At 35.5% G+C, this 9,228-nt stretch overlaps 2 protein-coding genes across 2 annotated transcripts in view; both read left to right on the top strand.

Annotated features, from left to right (window-relative positions):
- Positions 117-4,178, top strand: LOC104742699 (probable LRR receptor-like serine/threonine-protein kinase At1g51820). The gene is made up of 13 exons (XM_010463723.2): positions 117-337; positions 435-954; positions 1,163-1,638; positions 1,722-1,866; positions 1,956-2,027; positions 2,103-2,174; positions 2,298-2,369; positions 2,450-2,631; positions 2,732-2,955; positions 3,050-3,176; positions 3,265-3,330; positions 3,422-3,611; positions 3,713-4,178. The coding sequence occupies exons 1-13, from the start codon at positions 265-267 to the stop codon at positions 4,119-4,121; spliced, it is 2,628 nt and encodes an 875-aa protein (XP_010462025.1). The 5' UTR covers positions 117-264; the 3' UTR covers positions 4,122-4,178.
- The window catches only part of LOC104742698 (probable LRR receptor-like serine/threonine-protein kinase At1g51820), a 6,275-nt gene continuing 2,693 nt past the window's right edge, over positions 5,647-9,228 (top strand). Inside the window, exons 1-12 of the mRNA XM_010463722.2 lie at positions 5,647-5,786; positions 5,885-6,410; positions 6,725-7,203; positions 7,290-7,434; positions 7,546-7,617; positions 7,709-7,780; positions 7,867-7,938; positions 8,024-8,205; positions 8,315-8,562; positions 8,655-8,781; positions 8,874-8,939; positions 9,021-9,210. Of these exons, the coding sequence (XP_010462024.1) occupies positions 5,714-5,786; positions 5,885-6,410; positions 6,725-7,203; positions 7,290-7,434; positions 7,546-7,617; positions 7,709-7,780; positions 7,867-7,938; positions 8,024-8,205; positions 8,315-8,562; positions 8,655-8,781; positions 8,874-8,939; positions 9,021-9,210 (2,252 nt within the window). The 5' untranslated portion in view covers positions 5,647-5,713. The remainder of the gene's footprint in view (positions 5,787-5,884; positions 6,411-6,724; positions 7,204-7,289; positions 7,435-7,545; positions 7,618-7,708; positions 7,781-7,866; positions 7,939-8,023; positions 8,206-8,314; positions 8,563-8,654; positions 8,782-8,873; positions 8,940-9,020; positions 9,211-9,228) is intronic.

Genomic DNA, 9,228 nt, shown 5'->3' with positions numbered 1-9,228 from the left:
CGATCACTAATAACTCTTGCCAATTGTTGTCATTGTTGACGAAAAACAAATACCACTTGTCATTTTCTTCCGACTTGCTCTATCGAATCATTTTGAATCGTGAGAAATGATTGTCTATGGATTGTTTTCTTCAATTCATTAATCTTATAAGAAGTTGACTAAAGACTTTCTGAGAAGTGGTTCATTTAGTCCATCGTCTCATATGCATAACTTGCATTTAAAAAATAAAATCAAAAAGCTCTCTGTTGGACAGTAAGGAGAACAATGGAGGGACATTGTGTCATCATTGCCACCTTTTTCCTGATACTTCATATTGCTCGAGCTCAAGATCCAACTGGTACGTACAAAGTAGTCGTTTTAATCTTTATATGTGCTAAGTTCTTGAACGGTTTCGTAGATTATAGGATATTTTTTCATCGTCTTTCTCTTATCAGGATTCATTAGTGTGGATTGTGGTTCTCGTGACCCTCCATACAATGAAGCCAAAACTGGTTTAACATATACATCAGATGCCGATTTAGTCAACAATGGGAAAACCGGTAGAATCGCTAAGGAATTCGAAGCGCTCGCCGATAAGCCGACTTTGACACTAAGATATTTTCCAGATGGAGTACGGAACTGCTACAATCTAAATGTCACCCGCGACACCAACTATCTGATAAAGGCAACATTCGTATATGGAAATTACGATGGTCTTAATGTTGGGCCAAATTTCGACCTTTACTTGGGTCCAAATTTGTGGACAACGGTGAGTACTAATGACGCTATAGAGGAGATCATCCATGTGACCAAATCCAATTCTTTACAGGTGTGTCTTGTTAAGACTGGAATAAGTATACCTTTTATAAATGTTTTGGAGCTACGACCAATGAAGAAAAATATGTATGTTACTCAAGGCGGTTCACTGAAGTACTTATTCAGGGTGTACATTAGCAATTCAAGTAGTCGTATAAGGTAAGAACGGATCAAAAGTTTCATGCTACATTTATAAACATGTTTAAAAACGTCAATTTCTAGTTTTCGAATTATTTTTTCTTTATATATCCAGCGTTTACATTTATAATTGAAAAAAGTTATAAAATTAATTCTATTTCATGAGAAAAATAAACATTTCACATGTCAATGGTTTTTGCATTTGAAACATTTGAAAGCCATATGTTAGGTACCCGGATGATGTCTATGATCGTAAATGGTACCCGCTCTTCCAAAACTCATGGACACAAGTAACTACGACTCTCAATGTAAACACAAGTATTACTTATGAACTACCACAAGGTGTAATGGCAAGAGCTGCAACGCCCCTAAAAGCTAACGAGACCTTGAACATTACATGGACCGTAGAGCCTCCTACAACACAGTTTTACTCCTACATGCACTTTGCCGAGCTTCAGACTTTAAGGGCCAATGATACAAGGGAACTCAATGTGACGCTGAATGGAAAATATACATATGGACCTTATAGTCCTAAACCACTAAAAACCGAAACCGTATTTGACTTAAGCCCGGAGCAATGCGACGGAGGGACATGCATTTTGCAGGTTGTGAAGACGCTGAAATCTACCCTTCCACCTTTACTTAATGCTATGGAGGCTTTCACCGTGATTGATTTCCCGCAAATGGAGACTAATGCCGATGATGGTATGTCGATTTTTACATTCTTGATCATATCTACAAGTCTTTGCGTTTTATGTTTAGATTCTTGATATAACCAAGCTTTACAGTTTCTGGTATCAAGAATGTTCAAGATTCTTACGGATTGAGTAGAATCAGTTGGCAAGGAGATCCATGTGTCCCCAAAATGTTTTTGTGGGATGGTCTAAATTGCAACAACTCGGATAATTCTACACCACCAATAATCACTTCCTTGTGAGATGAATCTTTCAATACAATTTGTATCAGTTTCGAATCATGTTAATTTTAACCTATTATCTTACACTTTTTTTTTTTGTCTCTAGAGACTTATCTTCAAGTGGACTAACTGGGATCATCACCCAAGCCATTCAGAATCTAACTCATCTGCAAGAACTGTAAGTATCTCAACGGTTAATCAAACTAGTTTTGCCTTGGACTATGAGTCATATATGGGTTCGTTCACTTTTCAGGGACTTGTCAGATAATCATTTGACTGGAGAAGTACCTGAGTTTTTAGCTGACATAAAATCACTCTTGGTCATGTAAGTTTATGATGAGACATGCAAATTTGTTTTGTTTTGTATTTTTTTAAAAACTTGGTTAACCTTTCTTTTCCTAAATATGCTTGCATAAAATAGTTTTAAACTCTTTATCTACTCCAACAGAAACTTAAGTGGTAATAATCTCAGTGGCTCAATTCCTCGCTCACTTCTTCAGAAGAAAGGAATGAAGTTAAAGTAAACTAATTTTATCTTTTTGATTATTATCACGTCGGTTGATGTAATATAGTATCTTTACCAACACTCATATTTTGCAGTGTCGAAGGCAACCGTCATCTTGTTTGCACAACTGGTTCATGTGTGAACAAAGGAGATGATGGACATAAGAAAAAGAGTGTCGTAGTGCCAGTTATTGCATCAATTGCTTCAATAGCTGTCCTTATAGGTGCATTGGTTCTGTTTTTCATTCTTAGAAAGAAAAGGACACCAAAAATTGAAGGTATTTCTAATTATAAATGAGCTCAAAAGTACTATTACAACATACCTAAATATCAAAGTTAAGTACTAAGTCTGACTACATTTTTTGCTTGACACCTTAGGTTCAGATGGTAGATCGCCTAGATCATCTGCACCAGCAATAGTGACAAAAAATAGAAGGTTTACTTACTCACAAGTTGGGATAATGACAAATAACTTCGAAAGAATCCTTGGGAAAGGAGGGTTTGGAATCGTTTATCATGGTTTTGTCAATGGCACTGAACAAGTAGCTGTTAAGTTACTTTCCCATTCATCATCTCAAGGATATAAACAATTCAAAGCTGAGGTAAGCTCTCGCCTTCATCCTTATCTAGAACTAAAAACATTGCTTAACCTTTTCCTAGAACGTGAACTTCTGAGTTATGGTTTTTGGTGTATAGGTAGAACTTCTTCTTAGAGTTCATCACAAGAACTTGGTTGGTCTGGTTGGGTACTGCGACGAAGGAGAAAACTTGGCACTTATCTATGAATACATGGCCAATGGAGATCTAAAAGAACAAATGTCAGGTAAAAACCAAAGATGATTGAGTGTCTTATTTATCTTCTTTGGAGGTAACATAAAACTTGGACACTAATCTGTTCTTTGAAGAAACAGGAACACGTAACCGCTTTATCTTAAATTGGGGAACAAGACTAAAAATAGTTGTCGAGTCTGCACAAGGTTGGTTTAGAAATTACTTAGATATTATCCCCACACTATTTTTTACTGTTTATTTATTTGCTATTAATTAAAAATGTTTCTTCTTTCCTAGGACTCGAGTACTTGCATAATGGATGTAAACCACCAATGGTTCATAGAGATGTTAAAACCACAAATATATTGTTAAATGAGCAATTCCAGGCCAAACTTGCTGATTTTGGGCTTTCGAGATCATTCCCAATGGAAGGTGAAACTCATGTGTCAACCGTTGTTGTTGGAACTCCTGGATATCTTGATCCTGAGTAAGTATTACTGCTTAAAATTTTTATTCTTTAGTGATAAAGAAACTTAGTGAATTATTATGTTGTTACTGATTTTTTTTTTAATATATATTTTTTTCCAGATACTATAGAACAAATTGGTTGACAGAAAAGAGTGATGTTTATAGTTTTGGTATTGTATTATTGGAGATTATCACAAACCGACCCGTGATCGACCAAAGTCGCGAAAAGCCACATATAGCAGAATGGGTAGGAGTAATGCTTACAAAAGGAGACATCAACAGCATCATGGATCCTAGTTTAAATGAAGATTATGATTCTGGCTCTGTTTGGAAAGCTGTTGAGCTAGCCATGACTTGTCTAAATCCTTCTTCATCAAGAAGACCAACCATGTCCCAAGTTGTTATTGAATTAAACGAGTGTCTCGCATCTGAAAATTCAAGGGGAGGAGCGAGTCGGGATATGGACTCTAAGAGTTCTGTAGAAGTGAGTTTGACCTTTGATACCGAACTGAGCCCAATGGCTCGCTAGATAATTTACATAAAATAATTTTCTCGTTCTGTCACATGGATTTTTTTNTTTTTTTTTTTTTTTTTTGTTTATTTGTTTCGATTCGATGTAATCAAATTTGTGTCTCTGTGATATTGATATATATCAGTAATCTTTGTTAGTGAGCTATGAATATAACTTCGAACTCCTTATTTTCTATTTTCGTAATGTGATACTTCAGTTCAATTTTAGATGAGTTGGGAGGGAAAAGTTATCGTACATTTTACAGCTCCAAGACCATGAAAACTTTTAACTTAGGACAGCAAAATCTGTATAGTTAAAAGAGAGACAAATCATGCAATCGATCGATCATGAATAAGGAATGTAGGATCACGTATCCGACGCATTGATCATTAACAACTCTGGTCATTATAGCTGTCAATTGGGCGGACCCGCCTCTGGACATGCCCATGTCCATATACATATGAACGGACTATGGTCGGACCAAAAAATAAATGGTCTATTTGGGCATTTGACCATTTTTGTCCATGGACTATATGGGTTTAACCAGATGAACAATGTTTTTGTCCACTTACCAAAATTAACATGTTTTTATTTTAAAAATATTTTTATGAGAAATTCTATTTACAACTAAATAATTTTAAATTATTATATTTTACATTTGTAAATTTTTATTTTCATGAAATACATTTATAAATTTTTATTTTCATAAAACAGATAAATTATTGTATTGGCGGAAAAATGATTTTACGGTTTTGACGGGAATACACAATTTTACGATTTTGACGGAAAATGCAATTTTATGGTTTTGGCGAGAAAACATAATTTTACGGTTTTGGTGGAAAAACGCAAATTTACGGATTCTGCCAGGAAAACGTAATTTTATGGTTTTAGCGGGAAAACACAATTTAGTCCACTTGGAACTGTCCAACTTTAATCCATGCAAAAGAATATCTTGTCCAAATGGTCCATGGACGGACCATTTGACAGCTCTACTGGTCATTGCTTTTTTGGTTTGTTTTGGATACAGAATTTAGTTATAGAAATTCGCTAAACTAAGTTTTGCATTGACATGCAAAAACGCTATGATGTATAAACTTGACAACATTCGAGTTCGTTGACTTTGACGGTGGAGATTGCAATAACGAAAACGTTATCAATCTAGAACGAAGAAGACACGAAGAGACATTATCACCAATGAAGTGCCATACAAGAGTCAAATTAAACGAAAACGTCATTGACTAGAAGAGGGTTGTGGTTTAATGCACGTCTCCTTAATTTCTAGATATTATTCCTCGTCTTCTAGATGTCGACTACACCGAAATTATTTTTCGTTAATTTGGTCAACGTTTTTGATGATCTAATGTACATGAGAATGTTTTCGACCACTAATAACTCTTACCATTTGACATAAAAACAAAAGACAGTTTGTCATTTTCTCCCAACTTGTTCTGTCCAATCATTTTCCATCGTGGAAAAATTCTCAATTATTTATTTATTTATCTAGCTGCCTTGGGACTTTTGAGAAGTGGCTCATATAGTCATATGTACTCACATGCATAGCTTGATATCTTAAGAAAACGCTTTTTCTTTTTAGAACAGTAACGAGAACAATGGAGAGACATTGTGTGTGCATTGCCACCTTTTTGCTGGTACTTCATCTTGTTCAAGCTCAAAATCAAACCGGTAAGCATAAATTTGTTGATTTAGTCTATCTTTTTTGTGTTCTTAAACAGTTTCTTAGATGATACGTTACTCTTTAATTTTTCCATCCATCTTATTAGGATTCATTAGTGTGGATTGTGGTTTATCCCCTCTTGCATCTCCTTACAATGCGCCAGAAACGGGTTTAACATATACATCAGACGCTGATTTAGTAAACAGTGGGAAAACCGGTAGAGTTGCCAAGGAATTCGAACCGCTCTACGATAGGCCGACCTTGATACTGAGATACTTTCCAGAGGGGGTACGAAACTGCTACAATTTAAATGTCACCCGCGACACCAACTATTTGATCAAGGCCACATTTGTATATGGAAATTACGATGGTCTTAACGTTGTGCCAAACTTCGACCTTTACTTGGGTCCGAATTTGTGGTCAACGGTGAGTAGTAATGACACTATAGAGGAGATCATCCATGTGACCAAATCCAACTCTTTACAGGTGTGTCTTGTTAACACGGGAATAAGTATACCTTTTATAAATATGTTGGAGCTACGGCCGATGAAGAAAAATATGTACGTTACTCAAAGCGGTTCACTGAAATACTTATTCCGGGGGTATATTAGCAATTCAAGTACTCGTATAAGGTACATAAACTTTATGTTTCGATTGCTTGTTTGCATTCATGTTATCTAAGTTTTATTTTCTCTATATATGTGTTCTAATGAAATTTTCTCTATACGTTGTAACTACATTGCAAACGTGAAAGCAAAAACTGCCAAAAAGAAAAAAACACTGGATTTTGTGTTTACATTTTATAATTTCATAAAAAATTATTTGAAAATAAATTATATTTCTTGACGAGAACAAAACAATTTTCACATGTCAACAGTTGTTGCGTTTGAAACGATGGAACGCCATATATCAGATTAGTAATGTAATCTAATACATGATTGTGCAGGTTCCCGGATGATGTCTATGACCGTAAATGGTACCCGCTCTTCGACAACTCATGGACACAACTAACTACGACTCTCAATGTAAACACTGGTATTACATATGAACTACCACAAGGTGTAATGGCAAAAGCCGCAACGCCCCTTGAGGCTAACGAGACCTTGAACATTACATGGACAGTAGAGCCTCCTACTACACAGTATTACTCTTACGTACACTTTGCAGAGCTTCAGACTCTAAGGGCTAACGATACAAGGGAATTCAATGTAACACAGAACGGAATATATACTTTTGGACCTTTTAGTCCTCTACCGCTAAGAACCGCATCCATAGTCAACTCAATCCCACAGCAATGCGATGAAGTAGGGGCATGCATTTTGCAGGTTGTGAAGACGCTGAAATCGACCCTTCCACCTATACTTAATGCTATCGAGGCTTTCAGCGTGATTGATTTCCCGCAAATGGAGACAAATGGAGATGACGGTATGTCGATTTTTTATAAGTTATTGATCTTATCTACAAATCTTTGCGTTTTATGTTTTGATTCTTGATATCATCAAACTTTACAGTTGCTGGTATTAAGAATGTTCAAGATACTTACGGATTGACTAGAATCAGTTGGCAAGGAGATCCATGTGTCCCCAAACTATTTTTGTGGGATGGTCTAAATTGCAACAACTCTGATATTTCTACGCCACCAATAATCACTTCCTTGTGAGATAATCCGTTTAATACAATTAATAATAATCTTTTTAATCAAGTCAATCTTTAATCATGTTAATTTTCAAACTATTATCTCACACTTTTTTTTTTTTTAATATCTAGAGACTTATCTTCTAGTGGATTAACTGGGATCATCACGCAAGCCATTAAGAATCTAACTCACTTACAGAAACTGTAAGTATCTCCACGGGTGACGAAACCTCAATTAGTGTTTTTTGCCTTCGGAAATGAATCATATTTGAAGGGTTTGTTCTTCTTTGAGCAGGGACTTGTCAGGTAATAACTTGACTGGAGAAATACCTGCGTTTCTAGCTGACATAAAATCACTCTTGGTCATGTGAGTTTATAATGAGACACTTCAGAGTATTCTTTCTTTTAGTTACCTTACTTAAAATAGTTTCGAATCTTTGTCTACTCTAACAGAAACCTAAGTGGTAATAATCTCAGTGGCTCAGTTCCTCCCTCACTTCTTCAGAAGAAAGGAATGAAGTTAAAGTAAACTATTTTTATTTATAACTTTTTAATTTTTATCACACCTATTGATGTAATTGATATCTTTAACAGCACTCACATTTTACAGTGTTGAAGGCAACCCTCATCTTGTTTGCACAGCTGGTTCATGTGTGAATAAAGGAGATGATGGACATAAGAAAAAGAGTGTCATAGTGCCAGTTATTGCATCAATTGTTTCAATAGCTGTTCTTATAGGTGCATTGGTTCTGTTTTTTATTCTTAAAAAGAAAAGGTCACCAAAACTTGAAGGTACTTTATCAATAAGTGCAAATTTCATTGCTTTCTTAATATCACAACACATACATAAATATCAAACTTAAGTACTAAGTATAACAACAGTTTTTGCTTGAAACCTTAGGGCCACATCCATCGTATATGCAAGCATCAGATGGTAGACTGCCTAGATCATCGGAACCGGCAATAGTGGCAAAAAATAGAAGGTTTACTTACTCACAAGTTGTGATAATGACAAATAACTTTCAAAGAATCCTTGGGAAAGGAGGGTTTGGAATTGTTTATCATGGTTTTGTGAACGGTACTGAACAAGTAGCTGTTAAGATACTCTCCCATTCATCATCTCAAGGATATAAACAATTCAAAGCTGAGGTAATAATCTCTCACCTTCATCATAAACATCAATAACTAAAATATTTCTTAAAACTAGCTTAAACTTCTAAGTTATGGTTTTTGGTGTATAGGTAGAACTTCTTCTTAGAGTTCATCACAAGAACTTGGTCGGTCTTGTTGGATACTGCGACGAAGGAGTGAACTTGGCTCTTATCTATGAATACATGGCGAATGGAGATCTAAAAGAACATATGTCAGGTATACAACAAATTTATATGAATGATTTTTTTTTTTTGGTTCTGTGGAGATAACATATGAGTTTGACACTATTATGTACTTTTAACAACCAGGAACACGCAACCGGTTTATTTTGAATTGGGGAACTAGACTAAAAATAGTTCTCGAGTCTGCACAAGGTTTGTTTAGAGATTACCTCCCATAATATCTTCCACTGTTCGTTTATTTGCCATTAATTAAAAATGATTGTTGTGACATAGGACTTGAGTATTTGCATAATGGATGCAAACCACCAATGGTTCATAGAGATGTCAAAACCACAAATATATTGTTGACTGAGCACTTCCAAGCCAAACTTTCTGATTTTGGGCTTTCAAGATCATTTCCAATAGAAGGTGAAACTCATGTATCAACCGTTGTTGCTGGTACTCCTGGATATCTCGATCCTGAGTAAGTATACCGCTCATG

Source organism: Camelina sativa, chromosome 14 (assembly GCF_000633955.1).
Source record: "Camelina sativa cultivar DH55 chromosome 14, Cs, whole genome shotgun sequence".
NCBI classification, from domain to species: Eukaryota; Viridiplantae; Streptophyta; class Magnoliopsida; order Brassicales; family Brassicaceae; genus Camelina; species Camelina sativa.
Note: the sequence above shows the minus strand (reverse complement) of the source record. Positions and strands in the feature narration are given on the sequence as shown.